The 22,219-nt window shown below is 44.7% G+C and overlaps 1 protein-coding gene across 3 annotated transcripts in view; it reads left to right on the forward strand.

Annotated features, from left to right (window-relative positions):
• ITPKB (inositol-trisphosphate 3-kinase B) overlaps positions 1–22,219 on the forward strand; it is a 200,698-nt gene that overhangs the window by 172,693 nt on the left and 5,786 nt on the right. For all 3 annotated transcript variants that reach the window (XM_072647686.1, XM_072647687.1, XM_072647685.1), the window contains 4 exons: positions 2,389–2,602; positions 9,889–10,093; positions 13,973–14,074; positions 16,922–16,993. In XM_072647686.1, coding sequence (XP_072503787.1) covers positions 2,389–2,602; positions 9,889–10,093; positions 13,973–14,074; positions 16,922–16,993 — 593 coding nt within the window. The remainder of the gene's footprint in view (positions 1–2,388; positions 2,603–9,888; positions 10,094–13,972; positions 14,075–16,921; positions 16,994–22,219) is intronic.

Raw genomic sequence — 22,219 nt, forward strand, 5'->3', positions numbered from 1 at the left:
AGTTCAGAGGGCAGAACTTGGGCCCAGGATGTCTCCCAGAAGTTTGGGGGTATTTAGGGTTAGAAGTAGGTAGATCAATAGGCCTGGAGTCAAGAAGACAGAAGCTCAAACCTGGCCTCAGATTAGCTATGTTATACTGGGCAAGTCACTTAACCTCTATCATTCTCAGTTTCCCCAGCTATGAAATGGGGGAAGTAATAGTGTGTACCCCCAGGGTTGTCAAGAGGACCAAATAAGATTATATTCATAATTAAAGTTCTTTGCATGGTGTCTGGCTCGTAGGTAGGCACCAAACAAATGTTAGCTCTTGTTATTATTATCTGTAAAGTGGGATAATAATAGCACTACATAGGGTTGTCATAAAAAGCAAATGATATTATATACAAAATAAGATGCTTAGCATGGTGGCTGGCCCATAGTAGGCCCTTAATAAACTCTTGTTCTCTTCCCCGTGTTCCCTAGGGTAAATTCCTTTTAAAGATGAGTTTATGGCCTGATATTGGGACAGTCACCCCATTTTGAACCCTGTTCTTCAACCATATAAATGCAATTTATCCTCATTTTAATCCCTCCTGTCATGTCCTTCTCCCACTTCATGCCCACTGTAAACTGTCATGGTGGCCTCTTCTGCCCCAGGGCATGTAACAAACAGAATAATAGTCTGACCCTGGAGCTTCCTGAGGCTCAGGATCCCCTAATTCTTGGATGAAAGGAAGAGGAAATCCTGAAGATAACCCCTATAGCAACCCTCACAGCATGTGCCAGATATCCTGTTCATTTCAGCATTTATCATATGCTTTCTGTTCCAGCTTTAATGTTTCACCAGGGTCCCCTTTCTCAAATTAGATTGTAAGCTTCTCTAGGACCAGGACTCTATACCTTTGTATCACCTGGCCTCGCTAGCACAGTACCAAGTACATGAGGGGTCTTCTTGAATGACTGGCACCACTCAAGTCTATCCTGACCCCTACTTGTGGAGTGGAGGTTACCCAGAGTCCTCCAAAGCCACACCAAGCGAGCCCACATTCTAGGAGGCCCTACCAAGCTGGAGAGGCTTCCAGGGCAACCCCAGTTGTGGAAAGTCTGTCAGTTGTCTAAAGGCAGAGAAGTTCACTACAGGAGTTTGATCCCCAGGTGATTACTTTATTTGGCTAGATCATCTCAGGAAGAACAGCAATGATACATTAAAAACAAGAAGAAGAAGCATTTATTAAATGCCTGCTGTGTGCCAGGCTTTGTGCTAAACACTTTACAGATAGGTGTTGTTATTATCATCCCACTTCACTGATAAAAATGATAATTCTAGCAGTAGTAGCAGCAATGACAAACATTTACATAGAGCCTACTGTGTGCTGGGTACTGTGCTAAGCCCTTTGCAAATACTTTGTATTTGATCCTTACAACATCCATATGAGAGAAACGCTGTTATTATCCCCATTTTACAGATGAGGAAATCGAGTCAAACAGTGTCCAGGGTCACACAGCTAGTAAGTATCTGAGGTCAGATTTGAACTCAGGCCTTCCTGACTCCAGGCTCAGCACTATCTGATGAACCACCTAGAGGAGTTAAGAGCTGTTTGAGTAGAGGAAATTCTCCCTACCCATTAAACAACTGATCCTTTAAATGTTGAAGAATAAATGTAAAAGGACTATGAAATTCAATGGACAGACAGCTCTTTGAAAACATTATTTTTGTGTCATGGCTGCCTTGAGCAATCTGGTGAATCCTACGGACCCCTTGTCAGAATAGTGTTTTTAAAAGCATGAAATGAAATACATGGGATTATAAAGAAAACCAAAGGCTAGTGAAAATGAAGATGTAATTTTTTTTAATCCAAATTCATGGTGAAATCTATCCATTAACCAAGTTATGAGCTCCTGGGCTAGAGTATTATGGGCATGTATCCATTTTCCCATACTATGTCTTTCTGTTTCCTAGTGAGTGAGATATGAAAGCACAGGGATCAGCCCTCAGGGGAAATACTACCCTCTATTCATGAGACCAGGAGAGGACCCTGTTGTGCCTTAAAGCAGCGCTGTAGAATATGGTGACCTGTTCCTTGTCTGTAATGCTTGTGAGTTGCAGCAGAGGACTCTGTCGAACCTTCTGGCCAACCAGCTGCTGGTGGAAAGAAGGGGGGGCCATCAGAGTACGTGTGAAAACCACATCTGAGGTTTGGGAGTTAGAGAATTTCACTTTAAAGCCTGGAATAGAATATTTTACCAATTCAATTCATCCCATTTTTATCCAGTACTTACTATTTGCAGAGCACTACTGCCCTGCCTCTTGCCACCAAATTAGGTTAAGACACAATCTCTACCCTCATGGAGTTTATGGTGTAGTACTTACCTGGAGACCAAACTCTTTTGTTCTGTCTTACAATGCAGGGAGTTTCAAAGCTGCAGCCAATGGCAGGATCTTGAAGAAACACTGTGAATCAGAGCAACGTTGTCTTGACCGCCTTATGATGGATGTTCTGAAGCCCTTTGTCCCTGCCTACCATGGGGATGTCGTGAAGGATGGCGAACGGTACAACCAGATGGAGGACTTGCTGGCTGACTTTGACTCTCCCTGTGTGATGGACTGCAAGATGGGAGTCAGGTGAGCCAAATTTATGTGGTTTTGCTTGCTACAAAATGAGATCGCATAGTCAGGGGTTTGTGAGGAAACTGATTACTGAAAGAAAGTCTAAAGACTAGATGGACCATAGGAGTGATTGGAGGTTGAGGGAATGTTCTCTAGTTCCTACACATTTCAAGAAGTTAGAGCACTTTTCTAGGGATGGTATCCAAATTCAGGTTCATCTCAGGTTAGACTTGGTAATGGAAAGACCTGTTTTGAACTAGAACCTGCCAGCTTAGACCATCCTTATACATTTTCTAACCCAGCTCTGGATAACCAGATACTGGTCCTGGCACCACTTTGGATTAAAGTGGGGTCCACTCCAAGACATCTATCCCTGAGGTAGACTGGAGGGGTGACCCCCAAAGAGTTGTTTGAGATGAGTTCATATTGCCAGGTACTCTGTTTTGTACTTCCTTAGGGAACAGTGAAATAGTAGAAAGGCTATTGCATGCAAGGTCTTGAAAGGGGATAGTTTGGGAGAAGGATAATGTAGGCATTGAGCAAGATGATTACTTGCTTATAATGGAATGATAACAAGGAAGCTATAAATACATCTAGCCCTCAGGTATTTCCATAATGAAGGAGAGGGAAGGAGTAGGTAATAAAAATAATGATTCATTCAAAAAATCATATTTTTATTTAGCTGAAGGACACAATCAGATACACAATGGAAATTAGAGAGACACTCATCTCTAGTAGGCCTACACCCAGTGACCTTCAACTCAGTAGGAAGATGGAAAGGGGTAAAATAATCAGGGGTGTAGAACCTGTGGCCTCGAGGCCACATATGGCCCTCTTGGTCTTCAAGCATGGCCTTTTGACTGAATATAAACTTTAGCAAAATACCAAAATCCTGTTTGTTCTGCTTGGAGTTAGTCAAAGGGCCACACTTGAGAACCTAGAGGGCAGGCCACAGATCCCTTACCTCTGGATGGTTTTGAGTGATCTTGCATAAACCACAAATCATGTCATCCTTTGTGGCATTTGGGTACTTAACCCAAACCCTAAACTACTAAGAGATGACTAAGAATTGATGGTGGGAACCTAACCCACTGTTGTATTCTGCTACGCAGAGGTCACCTTGGGGAACCATTGGTGGTGATGGGGGTTCGTCAGAGGCATAGAAGGACAAAAGAAAAAAATGGCAGAATCTCAAATTGTTAGAGTTGGAATGATAATGATTATAGCTGACGTTCAGCACTTTAACGTTTACAAAACACCTTTGTATGCATTATCTCACTTGATTGACCTAAAAACTCTATGAGGTAAGTGCTTTTCTTAGCTCCATTCGACAGAAGTGAAATGGAGACTCGAGAGAGGTTAAATGAATTGCCTGTGGTCAAACAGCTTGTAAATGTCAGAGGCAAGATTCCAACCTGGGTCCTTCTGACTCCTGGCCCACACTCTGTCCACTGTTTCACACTCCCTGCCTAAAATGGTCTTTAGATGAACTCATGTATGAGTGAGCATTTTGCAAATTGTGAAGCTCTGGATGCATGACAGGATTGTTTTAGTCTTATTATAATGAGAGAGATAGAGGGAGACAGACAGACACAGAGAGACAGAAAGAAAGAGACAAAGACAGAGAGAGAGAAAAAGGGAGACAGGCAGAGGCAGGCAGAGAGAGAGAGGGAGAGAGGGGCAGCATGGCCTAGTGAACACAGAGCTAGTCTTGAAGCCAACACTTGGGTTCAGATCAAGTCTGTATGTCTGTATGCCTCTGGATAAGTTCCTTAAACTCTCAGTGCTCCAGACAACTCTCTCTAAGCCTCAGAATTTCAGAAAAGATGCTGGTCTGCATTGGTAGAGGGAGTTTCGTTACCTGAGAGTCCCTTGTAGTATGAATCAATCAACCAAAATGAATTGATTAAGTGCCTACTGTTTACCAAGGGCTGAGAATACAAGAAATCAAAGACAAGCCCCTATCTTTATTACTGGGTGGAAGGGGAGACAAGAGAATAAAGCAGGGGTCTAAAGTGGACCACAATAGCAGGCTTCTGTGGGAAGTGTGGGCCCTTTCCTTTCTGACCTGTTGCCATCAAAATTCTTTTCCCTCCCCACATGCCTCTCCTGGGAGCTGCTTGGTTGTGTAATTTAGTAAATCAGTTTGCCCTGACAGCGCCTGATGAGCTCCTATCGTTGGGTTAAGGCCATACTGCATTACACGAAGCCATTTTGCCAGCCTCAGTCTGGTCATGACCCAAATGGGAACAAGAGGATTAGACAGGATAGATCAACGTGTTTAAGCGCTTCCCATTGGATCAGGGCACAGCAGAAATACTTATTTTCTTTGATTGAATGCCCTACTTTGAAGTTGTAGGGAAGAAGAGCTAGGATTTGGGGTAAGGGTGTCATGGCTAGCAGGCCATCTTCGAAGAAAAAGGACAAAGTGGAGACCTGCATAAAAGCCTGACCACTTTCCTTCCTCTCCTTTCTACCCTTTGACTTTCTCATATGAAACTTGAGCTATTACACTGGAGTGTTTTGTGTTTCTTTAGTACTATTTGGTGAGGGCTGGGGTGAAAAGTTTAGGGAGCAGTGGATAAATGAAGGAATACTGTTAACAAAATGTGCTTGTTATTTTTCATCTCACCTCTTTCCCTTGCTGCTAAGTCCCTTTGTTTCCTTGAACCACAGGGAACAAATATGTTGGGAAATCTGGATTTGATCCCTCCATCAGACAATAATTCCTTACTTAATCTACCAAATTTCATTTCTCCCTTTGAAAGGCCCTCCCTGGAGACACTCAGCTGAGCTCCTCTGGAGCCCATGGTACTGTCTCCAAAGGGGAAGCAGGGGACCTTTCTTCCAATCAAAACACTGCAGCAGAACTCATCCTGCCTGGAGGGGAGTGGAGTTCAGGTGGTGGCACAAACAAATGGAAAATATTCCAACTGGCACTTATCAGAGCTTTGCCCAAAAAAGCACATCCTTGTTTTGAGAGATTACAGCTGATAATTTCCTGAAAATTGGCTTGCCTAAGTGGTGACCTGCTTCAACCCAGGCCATTGGCCTTGAGAACCTCCTAAGTGGAGAAATGTCATTCATCCCTCTCCCTTAAGTCACTGGACAGAGGGCTGAGGGGTCCCTGACTCAGGGCTGATGAAGCTGTTGCCTTCACCCTCTCTGCCCAAAACAGCCTCTCACAGTAAGGAGCAGTGCTCTGGTAGGAAGGAAGCCTCAAATTCCTGAGCTGGGAAAGATTCTGTCAAGGCTAAACAGCAGCGGGGTGGGGGCCTCTACTGGGCCTAAGGCACAGTCAGAGCAAAAGGAAGGCAAGAAGAAGGGAAAAGATAGGTACCTGGTTCCCAGTCTTCCACCCACTCCCAACCCCAGTACTTTTTCATCCTTCTCATGCCATAGCATTCTTTTCCCTGTCTTTTCATCAATCTGCCATAAAGGACCCACTAGACATTTGGGAGGCATCCATTACTCTTAGCTTTGAGACCTTCTCTCCACTAGGCCATGGCACCATGTTGGCTCTCCTTTGCTATCTCAATCAATCATTCACCAAGTACTTGGTATCTCAAGGGTGCCAAGGGCAGCACCCATCTGCAGTTGCTTATCTATTGTCCCTTGCTACATTTTGCTCCTCTTTCAGTCTTACAAGCCTTTGATGTCTTCACAGCCACTTTTCAGGCAGGTCATCATTTCTGCAGCCTCTTTTTAACCACCACATGTGTTTCCATTGTCTTCTGGGTCACTTGTAACTCTGATCCTTCCAAGATTGTGGTGATTTTGGAATATAGACAAGAAATAAAGAAGGATACTGGTTATAGAGTACTAGGTTGTCTTGGGACCCAGTCCTTTTCTTGGAAGGGACTTCAGGGAAAACGGTGGGCTCCTTGCTTCTCTCAGGACTTTGTTGTCTCTCATGTTCCCCACCATTCAGTGTGTGACTCTTAATGACAGTACTACCACTGTCTATCAGTCCAGCTTCAAATTCCAGCTCCTGTTTGTGAGTACTTTTCGTATGAGTCTGGAGAAAGTACAAGTAGAGAAGAGCTTTGACCTTAGAATCTGATTCCTGTTTAAGAAACCACAGAGGAGATGTTTTGCAGAAGTATAGTGCCTGATCCTCCAGTCCCCTGGAGTCTTCCCCCTTCCAGAAGATGTCTCTTGAAAGGGAGCCATCTCTCCTTCCTAGTAAGGATCCCAGATCATCTCTTTAAAAATTGGCAGATATTGGCTGAGAAAAGCTAGGTGGTACAGTGGATAAAACGCCAGGACTGGAGTTAGGGAGACTCATCTTCCTGAGTTCAAATCTGGCCTCAGACACTTACTAGCTGTGTGACCCTGGGCAAGTCACTTAGCCCTGTTTGCCTCAGTTCCTCATCTATAAAATGAACTGGAGAAGGAAATAGCAAACCACTCTAGAATCTTTGCCCAGAAAACCCCAAATGGAGTCACAAAGAGTTGGATACGACTGAAACAAGTCAATAACAAGATATCAGATAAGTCAGAAATGGCATCAAAACAACTCAGTGCAACTCTAGCACACTTCACTGTGGTATCTTGATTGCAAAAACAGAGAGTGAGTGTGTGTGTGTGTGTGTGTGTGTATGAAGGATTGAATGGATAAGAAAGAGAAGAGATGTCTCAGCAGTCTGATGCACATCTTAGAAGATAAAACAGGGATCAAATGTCAAGAACTAGAACTTTTCTTTTTTTAGCATAGGGTTCAAGTTCCCTCCCTTTTCCTTTCTTTTGAGTTGTGATACCAGTTGGAACAATGGTATATCTTCACTTGGGCAAAACACAGCTCAGACTGGGTGTTCAGCATCCTAAAAAAGAACGCTGAGGAAGAATGGTCAGCGCAGAGAAGGAATGGGGTGGGCAGGAAGAACAGAAAACAAGGCTGCATGAGATACCGAGAGGAAGAGAGAATTTGGGAGGGGGAGGCAGGCCCAGGAGAAGGAAGAGGGTAGGCGCCTCTAGCTTGAAATAGGCTGCCTGTGTGGGCAGCTCCCACCTACGCAGAGTGGCTGGAGGAAGGCGACTTCCCTGTAATGTCACTGACATTGTTAATTTCTGTTTTGTCACGTGCTTCTTTGGGTAATTCTGGAAGCAGGCTGGGGGAGTTTAAAGAGAGGGAGAGAGTCCTGTAGGCAGAATGTAGGAGCTGGTGGAAGGTTGTGCTTAATCCCCTCTATAGGTGACTTCCACTCATGAGTCTGTATCCCAGGACAGGCAAAAGGCTCTGTGACCTATTCCTCCTTGATGGAAGGAAGCTTATAGGACCCTACCCTAGGGACCCTGGACTTTATTGAGACAAATGAGAGAACCAAAACAGGTTATTTGTGCACCCAAAACATCACCAAACCAACCTTCATCATTTAGGGGAATGGGAAAGACACTGAGCCCATTTATGAGACACTTAACTGAATACTTGAAATTTTTGCCCTTTCTGTATTCTTCACAAACTGACTCTAGCTCATCCCTCCAGCCCTACTACATTGTACTCCCCTTGATGCATGTCATGGTCTTTCCAAATGGATCGCCCATCTCCTTACCATTCAAAATCTGTGTCAGGGAGCAGTGGATAAATGATCCCTGGCTCCTTCCATCCTGGAAATGCATTCCAAGATCATAGCCTAGAGTGTCTTCCTTTTTCACCTTCCCCTCTTAGATGCTATAGGCTCAAGAGACCCCATCTGCAAGAAACCTTTCCTGATCCCTTAGCTGCTCATGCCTTCCCCCCAAATTATATTATATGTATGGTGTATATCTATGCATATATGTATATGTGTGTGTATGTATGTATATATATATATATATATGTACAAATATACCTCTATCTACCTAGTCATCCATCCATCCATCCATCAGTCCATCTGTCTGTCTATTTTCTATTCTGCTAGACTGTAAGCTCCTTGGGGGAGGAACTATTTGTCTTTTTTATCTTTTTTATTTGCAGCACCTAGTAGAGGTTGCTTCACACATAGCAGATCCTTAATAAATACTTGTCAATTGATTGATCTGGGGCTACAAATTCCAAAGCTGTCCCACTCTCTTTTCGTGGCCCTACAATGAAGTCTAAACCACCACCTGCTTGATAGAAGGTAGGGGGGGATGTGGGCTGACCTATGGCAAAATTAGAATTAACCACTGTAGGGACTTGCGTAGCAACCGAAATACTCATAGGGAAGTTCCTTGCAATGGAATCAAAAAGAACACATATTCTGCCTCCTCTTCCTTAGCTGGGGGCTCTAACCATGTCACAGCCTTCCTTTCTCCAGCTCCCTGGGGCCTCTTACTTTTTGCTGCACTGAGTGGGCACCATTTTAGACCACAGCTTCTTTCTTTCTCTTCTCAGTTGGCTCCCATTATGTTCGATTCCATTCGGATATTTGTTAGATACCTGCTGGATGTAAAGTAATGTGCTAGGCTCTGGGGTATAAAGAAGAAAAAGGCTGCAACTGTTATGTTCTCTCCAGAGAGAGCTTTAAGTACAGGATTCCAAGCCTGGGGTATCCATCTCTCCTTGGTGGTCTGTAGAGTGAAGCTACCCAAATTGGATGCTGTTTGCTTTTCTCTTCCCCCCTGTTACAGTGGAAAGAGTGTTGGCTTTGAGGTCAGAGGAACTGGACTTGAATCACTAAGCTCAGTAATACTTGGGGAGTATCATTCCTTCTCTGAACCTAAGTTTCATTGTCTGTTAAATGGAGGAATTAGACTAATTTAAGGGTTCTTAACTGAGGTCCATGGACCAGACTGTGGATAGATTTTATGATGTCAAATGAAAAGAAGCTTATATTTTTATTTCAGTATAATTGGTTTCCTTTTTAATCCTATATATTTTATTTTATGCATTTAAAAACGTTATTCAGAGAAGGGGTCCATGGGCTTTACCAGACTGCCCAAGGGGATCCATGACGTACAAAAGATGAAAAACTCCTGGAGCAGATGATATCTAATGTATCTAAATCATGATTCTTTGACCTGTGATTCTATGACCTATTCAGAAAATGGCTTTTACACAGACAGACTATTACACAGACCCTGGAGTCCTCATCCTACTACTAACTGACTAAATGACTTTAAGCAAGTCGCTACTGTTCTTGTGCTAACTGTCCAATAAAATGGAAATGCTAGGAAAATCCCATCTTTCTGTTTCCCCTTTACTTTCCCACCCTTGTTGCTACCCTTGTTGGTTAAATATGTTCAGATAGCTTGGGCCCAACAGGAGTGGGATATGTAGCCCAAAATGGCAGCATGCCGATGCCACAGAGAACCTCAATGCACTTTTGTACCCTTTGCAGAACCTATCTGGAGGAGGAGCTCACCAAAGCTAGGAAGAAGCCCAGCCTTCGGAAAGATATGTACCAGAAGATGATTGAAGTGGACCCTGATGCCCCAACAGAAGAAGAGAACGTTCAGAGGGCAGTGACCAAGCCCCGCTACATGCAGTGGAGAGAAACCATTAGCTCAACAGCCACCCTTGGATTCAGGATCGAGGGTATTAAGGTAAAGAGGGAGGTGGGGCCACCCAGAACAGGGCTGTGGCAACCCTGCTGTTTGTACAGTGGGAACCACGCAAATCTCAACCCTCACCAACTCACCCTTTAGAACCTTTTCAAAGAGCAAGTCATTGAATTCTTCCAGGTTTGTTGTCATGTCAGACTCCTCATGACCCCATTTGAGGTTTTCTTGGCAAAGATAGTAGAGTAGTTTGCTATTTACTTCTCCAGCTCATTTTACAGATGAAGAAACTGAGGCAAACAGGGTTAAATGACTTGCACAGGATCACACAGCTAGTAAGTGTCTGAGTCCAGATTTGAACTCAGGAAGATGTCTTTCTGACTCTATCCACTGTGCCACCTAGCTGCCTCTAGGCAGCTGTTCCTCTAGGACACAGGGCCATTTTCTCTCCCCCAAGTGTAGGATTAAGACGTTGTAGTTACATGCAAACATATTCCTTATAAGAGCCAAACTAGGCCTGCCCCTAAGAGAAAGACATTCAGTCATTGAAGTTTTCAGTCAAGAAAATGAGACATCCAAATCTCTAGATGACCTTGGCATAAAATCGTAGATTTAGAATTAGAAAACCATCAAATCCAACCCCTCCTTTGTATAGCGGAGCAACCGGAGGTACAGAGAGGTTAAGCAATTTACACAAGGTCACACTGCTGATGCTGCAGGTCAGATTTGAACTCAGGTCCTCCTAATTGCAAGTCTAACACTCTGTCTACCACTCCATATTGCTTCTTCATGGTGTTAGGTCCGAGATCACTCAAACATTTCTATCACTGAGGCCAAAATCTTGGTATTAAATTAGCTGAGAAAACAGCTTCCTTTAAGGGAAGGTACTTTCTAGCTTGTCTTTGTACAGTCAGAATAGGACAGCCAGAAATTAGCCATGGCCTTGTCGGTAAGCCAGCTCCATGGAGGCATGACCAGTACCTGTAGTAATAGCCACCATTTACATAGTGTGTCATGGTTTGTGAAACATTTTACAAAAATGACCTCATAGGATCCTCACAGCTACCCTGGGAAGTGGGTGCAGTTATTGTTTCCATTTTACACATGAGGAAACCAAGGCAGGCAGCTTACCTGACTTGTCCTGGGTCATACAGCTTGTACGAGTCTGAAGCAGGATAACCATAATAATCATGATAGCAGCTGCCACTTCTGTAGCTCTTCCTGTTTGCCACGTATCATGCCAAGTGCTTTATAATTACTACTTTGATCCATACAACTACACTGGAAATAGGTGCTATTTTATTCGCATTTACAGGTGAGGAAACTGAGGCAGATAGCATGACCCTTGTCCCAGGGTCTCACTGCTTTGTGTCCAAAGCAGGACAATAATAGTAGTAGTGTTATAATACTGATATCCACTGTGCAGCCTAAAAAATAGAGATTTAAAATTTGCACATTACAAATATTACCCCATTTGATCCTCACAACCCTGGGAGGTAGGTACTATTATTATCCCCATTTTACAAATGGGGAAACTGGAGCAGAGAGGTTAAGCCACTTGCCCCGGGTCACAAAGCCCATAAGTGTCTGAGGCTAGATTTGAATTCTGTTTTTCCCAGCTCCAAGACCTGCACTCTATCTACTGCACTATCTGGCTGCCTCTTTCTAAGCTTGTCCTAGGCACAGAGGGATGTTTACAAAGATAAGTCTGATGCAAGCTTTGCAACCCATTGAGGCTGGTGGAATGAGGAGATAAGACCAGAAATAATGTGATGTGAGGGAGAGGGAGATCAGAGCAGAAAAATCCAGGCACAGTGCTGTGAGAAACTCAGGAAGGGAGAGGTCACTTGGATGTTCAGAAAAGGCTCTTTGGAGTAGGGCTGGGGGACAATGGGGGTAGAAGTGAGGAAGGAGAAGGAGGAGGAGGGTGGATGGGAAACAGAGTGGTCCAGAGGCCTTTCTGCTTGAAGCACAGTTGTCCAGTGTAACTAAAGAGGGCTTGAAAGGGTTAAGTCAGGGTTGGGTTAGCTGGTGGCCTGTCATATTCCATTTATTCCCCATTTAATAGAACACTTTCAATTCCTCTCCATTTTTGGTTCAGACAAAGGTCTCTTCTCTGGCTTCATCTACAGTGAGTAGTCAGAGGAGGCATGCTACTCCTGTAGAGCCATGCCCACCCTTCTCTTTGTTCGTGCAAATGTTCCCAGCTGACCTTTCAGATACACCTGCCATACACCAGGCCAGGTCGGCATATCTTTATAAATGAGGTCAGTGGAGAGCAGATGCATGCCAGATGTACAGATGGTCTCCTGGAGGTCATCTTGTCTGACCTCCTGCCTCAGATGAGATCTGCCCCTAATCCCTCTGTCCTCTTTTCAGAGACATCCAGAGGAGGGTAGTGTATCCTCCCTCAGCACCCATTCTGTTCTTTACTGTTTTCCCTGCAAAGCCTCATTCAAGGTTTTGATTTTGAGTTCAAGGTTTTAGTTGATGCAGGATTCATGATGAATTTATAAATATGATGCTACGGAAAGTTGCATCACATTGCCTGTGATTTTTCAGCTGCAGTATCTAATTTTCTGGCAGCATCTAGACCTGCACCCTAATATAGGTAATTGTCCAAAGAAACCAGCTTTGCTGTGGTCCCCCAAGTCACTGCCTATGAAATACAGTGATTTTCTGAGACCCTTGCTAAATAATATGTTTACCTTTCCTCTCTAGCACCTATTTAACCTCCTTAAACCAATCTATTTTTTTTTCTTTTAAGCCTTTGGGCAGGATGAGAATTATATTTTTGTTTCATTCCCTGTCTCCTTTTTTCATGTTCCTTTCTTTCCTTTTGTCCTTTCCAAACAAATCACTTTCTTCCTTTACCTTCTTCTCTTGGACAGGATGTTCTTCCGGTCCCTGTCCATTGTCCTCTTGTGGGAACAGATGGGATCCTCCTCCATGCCAGAATTGCACTGATTTGGAGAGAAACAAACTGTTTCTCTTAGGACTCCCTCTCTACTCCATGAAGGCAGCTCGGTGGCTTAGTAGATAGAGCTCAGATCTGGCCCCAGAAACTTGCGAGCTGTGTGACCAGAAAGTCACTTTACTTCTGTTTGCCTTAATCCATTGGAGAAGGAAATGGCAGACACCCCAGTACCTTTGTCAAGAAAGCCCCATGTGTGATGTGGTCCATGGGGACATGAGAGGCAGACATGACTGAATGACTGGGCAACCACTCCACTCCCCTGTCCAGGAAACACACTCCACTGATGAACTTTGGTGCAATTTACTCAAGACTATATATTTGTGTCCCCAATTTTCTATTCCTCATTTGGCCCATACCTTCCTCCCTAGACTATTGATGTCCTTCCAATGCCTGTCTTCCTCTTCCAGAACTAACCTGGCTAAGAGCGGATGGTCTACAGTAATCCACTAGGTGGTGAGGAGAGCTAAGATGAGAAGCTACTCATGAGGCTGACCTTATTAACATGTGAAGAGTAAAAGTCCAGTGAGGTCTCCTTTATGAGAGACTAGAATGAGGCATGTGACAAGCATCCTCTTGGGTTGGATGTTTGGTGGTGAACTGAGTTGGTTGAAGAAAGAATTATATTGTGGCATTGTTTTTCAGGAGAAGCTGAAAGGAAAGGTCTTAAATTCCTGAAGAAAGCCAAGTTTAACTTTATTGTGTCTCTGTGTAAGAGCTAGAGGAAGGCTAAATACTTTTCCTCCTACCCAGGGAGAGAGAGTGAGTGTCATCTCTGGATTTCCCATGGCACCAGGTTAAGGCATTTATTCCCTTACAGCAGGCACTCCAGTCTGTCCAGGGACCAACTTACCTATCAAGGCTCCAGCACAAAAGCAGAAATCATTTGCTATCATATGTACTAGTGACTTCATCCCTTAATGGGGAGGGGGTGTTGCTCTCTTTTTCAGAAGGAAGATGGCTCTGTGAACCGAGATTTCAAGAAGACCAAAACAAAGGAACAAGTTACTGAAGCTTTCAGAGAATTCACCAAGGGAAACCGTAACATCTTGGTGAGTAGCATGCCTCTTGAGTTCTCATTAGAAGAATGTAAGCTCCTTGAAGGCAAGCAAGAGCTGTATTAATTTTTTTCTTTGTAGCCTTAGCGCCTAACAGAGTGCCTGGAACATTAGCAAGAGTCTGTTCAGCTCAAGGTCTTGACATTTCATGCTTGGAAAATGAAACAAGAGTCCTACCAAGTGGGCATATACGATTGTGCTTGTATAACCTATCACTCTTATTTTGCTTTTCTCCCTGAAGTGCACTGAGGTTCTTATTATATTAGAACATAGATTTTAGCACTAGAAGGGCCTTAGAAATCATCAAGCAACACAACCTTCTTTGTGTTGCAAAGGAGGAAACTGGAAAGTGACTTGCCTAAGGTCAGGCAAACTGGAAAGAATTTTTGGCCTAATTGATTCAGAACACTTTATTTCAAAGCTGAGTTAGTGTTTGTTGTGTACTCATAGTTAGGTGGTACAGTGGATAGAGCACTGAGCCTGGAGTCAGAATGATCCAAGTTCAAATTCAGCCATAGCTTTGTGACCCTGGCAAGTCATTTAACCCCTATTTGCCTCAGTTCCTCATCTGTAAAATGGCAACTCACTGGAAAAGGAAAAGCCAAACTCTCTAGTGTCTTGGCCAAGAAAACCCCATGTTCTCCATGGGGCCATAAAGAGTCAGGCACTACTGAACAATACATATGATTATATATGTGTGTGTGTGTATATATGTGTGTATGTATACATACATATATATTGCTCAGAAAAACTTTAAAGTGTCATATTAATGTTACCTTTTATATGTACATGTAAACACATGTGCATACATATAATATCTGTGCATATATCTTTCATCATATGAATATACATACACATGTGTATACAAACATATTGCTCATAAAAACTTCAAAGTGCCATATAAATGTCACCTTTTATACATGCACACATATACATACAAACATATATATCATTATAAACATATATATGTATTTATGTATAAGCTAATTTGGTCTCCCCAACAACCTTGTGAGGTAGGTGCTGTTATTACCCCATTTTACAGATGAGGAAACTATTGAGGTTGAGGAAACTTGCCCCTGGTCACTGATCCAGTAAGGATCTGAGGCTACTGTGCTGTGGTGGATGGCACGCTGGACTTACAGTCAAGAAGACCTGGGTTTAGAACCTGCCATGGCCCCTTACTGGTTGGGCAAACTTGGGCAAGTCACTCATTTACTCTTAGCCTCAGTCTCCTCATCTATAAAATGGGTTTAATAATAGCACCTACCTCACAGAATTGTATGAGGATCAAATGAAATAATGTATGTAAAATGTTTTAAAACTCTTAAAAGTATCATGTAAATGTCAGCTCTTATTATTATTCTAGGCTCTCAAGTCTAGCTCTCTTTGCACTAGAACGCCGATTGTCCTCTGCACTCAAAGAACCTGGCTTCAGATTTAATTACTACCTATGTTACCTTGAACTAGACTCTCAATGTCTGTTTTCTCAACTGTAAGACCAAAAGTTTGGACCATAGGCCTCTGAGGTGCTTTTCAGCTCTTGTCCCATGAGCCAATCCACTGGCATCTAGTGGGGATCTCCCTGTCCTTTTTTTGCTCCCAAGGCATGCTTAACCTAAGCCCTTGGCAAACTGTGACACTACCAGCTGTCACAAGGGCAGGCAGCAGAATTTGCTTTAACTCTTGACTGACCTGCATCATCATTGAGTCCTTTTCCAACAGCCCTTGAGTCGTCCAGGGAGAAACAGTTCTGCTCTTTAGCAATGCCATCTCAGAGAGCTGGGTGCATTCACCCCCGATGGTGACTCAGTGGGGTTTATTCTTGGTTCTGTAAACTCCTGGAGCCTCCAGCCAGGTCCCCTGCCAAGTTGCGTCACTGTGTACAGATGGGCATCAAGTAACTTTGCCCAAGTGTGTGACAACATCCCACAACGAACCTGTTGTCCTGAGTACATTAGACTAACAAGCTTAGCCAGTGTTTTCCCAGGGGACTGAGGTGGCAGGGGAAAAAGGGGGCTGGCTTAGGGATGATGTGGGCTCCTCAGGAGCCTGCTCCACCTCACCCCTGGTACTGAGAGGCCAAATGTTGGTGGCAGGGATACGGATCGTGACTTTTTTCATGCCTGTTATCACTCATCCTTGCCTGCCCTTTTGAAAATCAGGAACATTGAGTTTTGGCTTCAGGAACACACCATAGCAATGAGGTTTTTAAGATTTAGCTGGATGTTACCTGCAGACAATCCAGAATGAACACGGCCTGTAATGTCATGAATTAATAGGCAGTGGAAAGTAAAGTGTGGCATATGTAGTGGAGGCAGCACTAGCCTCCTCTTGTTCCCAGCCAATGCCTTAGTTGGGGGAAAGTGGAGGAAAAGCCCTGCACTGGGGAATCCCAAAGGCCCACAGTTTCTGTCACTCAGTAGCTACAGGACCACAGGCAAGTCATTTAACAACTCTGATTCTCAGTTTCCCCAATTGTAAAATGAACTGTGTAGACTAGATCAGGGATTCTAAACCTTTTTAGGAGCTATGGACTATATACCATGTGGCAGTCTGGTGAAACCTTTCTTCAAAATAATGTTTTTAAATGCATAAGATAAAATATATAAGATTACAAAGGAAACCAGCTATATCAGAGTGAAGAGGCAGTCTTTGTTTCCCCCATCCAATTTCATGGACCCCCTGAAATCCACCCAAAGAGGACTCCTTTCCAGATTCAAAAACCCCTGGGCTTAAATGAAAGTCCCCTTATTACTCTGAAATGATGAGATTCTAATGAATTCCATGAGTCTTGAAACTCTCCAGGGGCAGCTAAGAACTTGTGTTTCTTTGTGTTTCCAGATTTGTTACCGGAACCGACTGAAGGATATCCGTGCCGCCTTGGAAATCTCATCATTTTTCAAGTGCCATGAGGTAGGTAGACTGCCTTTTCAGTCTTTCATGAGAAGGGGTAAACTACCAGTACTTCTTAAGTAAATGAATTTTCTTGTTCTTTTTATGAAGTGGCTTGGGTTTGGTTTTTTTTTTAAGGATGAACATAGCAATAACTGAACCATCAAATACTGGGACCCTCTTGCCATTATGGTCAGGGACCGTGTGATGCCAAGCTGTCAGGCCCTAGGTACTAAATTGTGTTTGAGAAATAAAATCATTTCTCCCTTTCTTCCTTTCCTTCTCCCAATTTCTAGCTTTCTATGTTTAAGAATGTGTGGATGGAGCACCAGTTTCACATAACCTGTACTCCTTCCCTTTGGGGCTTAGGTTAAGATGTTTCCTGAACTGTTTGAATCACAACAGATCCCCCAGTATTATTATATAGGGTTCTGGAGAGCTTATAGAAAGGTAGGAGGAAAGGCAGCTAAGTGGCACAGTGGATAGAGCACCAGCCATCAAGTTAGAAGGACCTGAGTTCAAATCTAGCCTCAGATACTTACTAGCTGTGTGACTCTGGGCAAGTCACTTGACCCTGATTGCCTCAAAAAATTTTTAAAAAGAGAGAAAGAATGGGTAGATAACTCCCTCTAGGAAACTCTGCCAGCACAGACATGTTCTCAGGGAAGGGGTTTTCCAGCCCTCTTAAAAACTAGAAGCCAGAATGACCAGTTACCCTGAAAAACCCCATTGATGGCAAAGAGCCCAGAAAAACTGAAGAAGAGACACTTATCTGAGAAAATAGGCAAGTCCCAGGGAGTGAAGTCCAAGATCAAGGGATCCTGGGTGTTCCCTCCTCCTCTCCACCCCCAACCTCCCCAAGCTCACCCTGAGGAAAGTAGAGAGCCCTGCCTGCTTCAGAGAGCAAGGGCTTTGCAGCTTATGTTCGTTAGCTTGACTGGGTGGGAGTGATGGGTCAGGGCTTGTAGAATTGTAGAAGAGACTGAATCCCACCTCTGTTCTGAGGCCCTGAGATTTGGTATCTCTGAACTCAGCTTTATTCCTCTTTAGCCCTATCCCTGCCCTTTCCTCCCAGCTGTGCATCTGGCTCAAGGAGCTGAAGATGAGGCTGTGTAGTTACAATGGAAAACCCACTGGATTGTGGATGAGAAGACCCGGGCTCCAATCCTGACTCTGTTACTTGATGCCTGTAGCAAGCCACCTCATCTGCCTAGGCCTCAGTTTCCTTTTGCCTCTTTTTGTCACACAGCGTCTAGCATATAGTAGGCATTTAATAAAGGCTGATTGATTGATTGTAGGAAGTACTTCTGATTCACCCTCCCAGAGCTGAGTTGCTACCCTTGGAGCATCTCTCTTCAGGTATCCTGAGGGGTGTAGGGTTTCTATCTCTTCTCTAATTCCCTCAGAACAACACGGCAATTGAGTCATCACTCTCTCTGCCAGTGAGGAGCATCTTCTGCAAAAGCTTGAGGCTTGAACCTAAGTTACATTGGTAATAGGAAACCACTGTGGACTAAGGTCCCTTCCAACTCTGGATCTGGGAGCCTCTGAATCTCTGTCTGACCTGCTCTTTCTACCACTCCACGGGGTGGGGTGTTGTGTGATAAAGAATTCCAGCCTCAGCAGCCCAGGGGTTGGGCCAGGCCCGTAGAATGCCCCTCTTTTCTCTCAGGGTCCCAGCTTCACTGGGGCCATTCAGAGTTTCCCAGATCATCACCACCTCCAGAAGGGCCCAGCAGGCAGGAATGTTTTTGTGTTGTAGGCAGTCTTTTCTTTCACTGTCACCCACAGCCAGAGAGTCTGATAAGATGCTTAAAAGGTCACCATTCATTCTCTCTGGCTGAAGCTCTCCCTTCCCTTTGCCTTTCCAGATCATACCTCCTAGAAAACAGTCATTTGTCCCGTGCCCTCCCTTCCCCTCCAAAAAAGGCCTACAGGGCTGCTCTGCTGGACCTACTCTCTGGCTGCCCTCTATCCCACATCATTCCTCAAATCCATTCATGAGCTAGACAGCCAGGCCCCTGAGGGTAGGGGTGCCAGGGAGAGGGAGAGGGGGAAGATAGGGGAAAGTAGAGATTCACAGAACCTAGAAATTCCCAGCTCAGTCTGCTGGCAAAGTCTTTTGGCAGAATTTCCCAACTAGGCCAAAAAATGCAGACGCTGGCTGTACCTCCAGCTTAGCCCAGTCTGGAATTATCTGCTGGAACAACTGGGTCTGTGCAGGGAAGGGGCTCCAGAGGCCCTCCCTGCCCTTTCCATTGGCTCTTCACACTCAAGCCCCCACTGCCTTGTACAAGCATTGCCAACCTGCTGCTTTCTATGATGATTTTTCCCTTATTTTTCTCAGCACCTCAGCAGCGTTTTGCTGCTGAAACAATGGCTTTTGTGTTTCAAAAAAACAAAAATCCTCTACATGTTCCAGAGTGAGGCTGCCCATCAGCCCTCTTCCTCCCCAGGAAGGGGTCTGCATTCCACAGGGAAGGAGGCATAGGCCTCTCCTACTTGAAATGGCTGTCCCTGCCCCATTCCAATGGCCCTGGGAAAGCTGGGAACAAGGTTGAAAGACCTCCCCTATTGAACTCTGTCCTTCGGAAGCCAGAGAGTAGCCTCTAACGTTCCTTCCAGCTCTGAATCTATGTTCCTATGAAATAGTGGATATAGATCTTAGGCAGTTCACTGGGCCTCATTGGTGAAATGAAGGGGCTCTATGCTCTGATTTTCTCTGGACCCTCATATTCAAGAAACAGTTCTGCTCATTGCCTTGGTCAGAGACAAAACCTGGGTCTGAATCCTGACTCTGAAACTCACTAGGTGGATGATCTTGGAAGGGTCACTTAGCTTTGGTTTCCTTCCTAGTTTATGAGATAGGGACAAGAGCCAGGATTTCACTGGTGTAGGGAACTCTCAGATGAGGAAATGCCTTCTCTCCATGAAGGTCAGCACCTTTGTGGCAACTTCAAGTCTTAGAGAATCACTCTGAGCGTCTAAACCTGGGTGGGGCCATGTAGCCAGTACTTATCCACGGTAGCGTTTGAACCTTGGTCTTACTCTGACAGATGGCTTTCTGTCCAGCATCCCATATTACTTCTCAGTATTATTTTTAATAATTATCATTATTCATACTTACTAGTAACAGCTAACATTTATATGGTGCTTACTATGTGCGAGGAACTGTACTGAGAACTTTATAATTATTATATCGTTTGATCCCTATAAGAATTCTGGGAGGTAGGTGCTATTATTATCTCCATTTTACAGATGAGGAAATTGAGGCAAGCAGAAATTAAGTGATTTGGCCCGGGTCACACAGCTAGGCACTATTGAGGGTTGGATTTGAACTCAAATCTCTCTGGTTCCAGCCATCCACACAACTGCCTAGTTGCCCCATTGTGATAATTATCATCACAGTTTGGTGCTAATTAGTGAAACCTAAACCCAGGGCCAATTCTTTGGAGGGACAGGAAAGTGTAGGCATAGGCCTGAGAGAATTCTGGATCCTGTGGGCTTAGGTTGGCAAGCCATGGGGAGCTGATACTATCTTATTGCAGGGAGAGGTGTGGTGCTGGTTAGGAGATGAGCTCTCTACTCTGAGTACCACCTGTCAGACTTGAAAGACCTCGAGGGGAGATGTAGCAGCTTGGCTCTTCAGTAATAAGCCCAGAGTATCCCATAAGCAGATGAGGAAAGAGAAGAGATAGACAGGATTTGAACTAAGGTCCTCTCATTTACAATCTAGTGACTTTTCCATACTTCTGTGTTCCCATATCACTCACCTGGTAAGTCTCAGAGCCAGGATTCACATCCAGGTGTTATTTTAAGAATTACGCTCCTACTCACATGGAAAATCTCCTCATGAATGGAGTCCAGAGCAATCCCAACTCCCCTCTCCTCCCCTTCCTCCCTGACCTTGGTGATATGGATATCCCTGCCTGGATCTCCTCTTAGGGAAAAGCATTCAGGGCAACTCCTTCCAGATTCCACACTCCAGAGGGCCTCTGGAATGTGCACTGGTCTGACCCAGGGGCTTAGGAAAGCTGACCTGCCCCTGGAGCAGTTGGTGGCCTTTTGTTTTAAATGCATTCCTGTACCTCTCAACAACTCACTTGGGGACAGAGTTGGGACAAGGGGCATGGGGTGAAGAGGACAGAGTTGGTGGGACCAGAGCAGGGGAAGGGGAAGAAAAAGAAAAGAACTCCCTCAAGTTTCCTCAGTTTTGCCTCATTGGCTGAGCCTTGGGGAAGTCTCCAACCTCACCCACCCTCTTGGGATCTCTCATTAGGGGGTGGGGGTGGGGGCTGCCCACTGTTGTAAATAACTGCACAAGCTTCCAAACGCAGCCCTAGGGGCATGCAGCCTTGCTGACACACAAGAGGGGGCAGGTGCCAAAAATAAAGCAAAGTGTGTATGTGGGGGTGGGGAGTGGAGGAGGGAATGCAACCTAATCCACCACAGCCATCCTGGGCCTGGCAAGTGTGGATAAATGCCATTGTGCAGACTGCCTAGTGGGGGAGAAATAAGAGGAGACTGTGAGGGAGGGAAATGCCTATATAATTCCTTCTTTAAAATTATCCAGGCCTTTGGGAGTTCGAGAGATTTTACGGTATATACATTTAGCTTGTTAGTAGCTTGGAGACGTGTGTGTGTGTGTGTGTGTGTGTGTGTGTGTGTGTGTGTGTGTGTGTGTATGGAAGGTACCCCTCTTTCCCACTTCTCCTGCCTTCCTCTCACCTGACTCAAACCTGGAGTTACTTGTACAGCAAGACTACACTTATTTTTAAACCCCAAATAATCACCATTCTACTCCCCAGCAATAGTGTATTCCCAGGTTTTTTTCCCCTTTATGTACCCCAAAGCACAGGACCTCAAATCCTGTGAGATGCTATCCAACCAACCCTCCCTAGCTATATCCCCTTCTAAGCCCCAGTTCTACCCCTACCTTGTCATAGTGAAACCCAGTTGCTTGTACCCATACCTCCGAGCCCCACCCTAGGGGGTGCAGTTAGTAAATGGTGGGTAGGAAGCTAACTGAGGGGGCTCTCACATTACCTTGCCTGGCCTCCCTTCTAGAATGGCATCTGATGTTTCTGGCCGTGAAGCCCACTCTCTGTCCACTCTTCACACTGTCTCTGTATTTTACCAAGGGGTTATCCCCTCTTCCTTTGTGCCTCTCTAGGTGCATCCTTCCTCCCTAGACCACTGGTGTCCTTCTAATGCCTGACTTCCTCTTCCAGAGAAGGCTAAGGACAG

The sequence above is a fragment of the Notamacropus eugenii genome, chromosome 2 (genome assembly GCF_028372415.1).
Source record: "Notamacropus eugenii isolate mMacEug1 chromosome 2, mMacEug1.pri_v2, whole genome shotgun sequence".
In the NCBI taxonomy this organism is placed as follows: Eukaryota; Metazoa; Chordata; class Mammalia; order Diprotodontia; family Macropodidae; genus Notamacropus; species Notamacropus eugenii.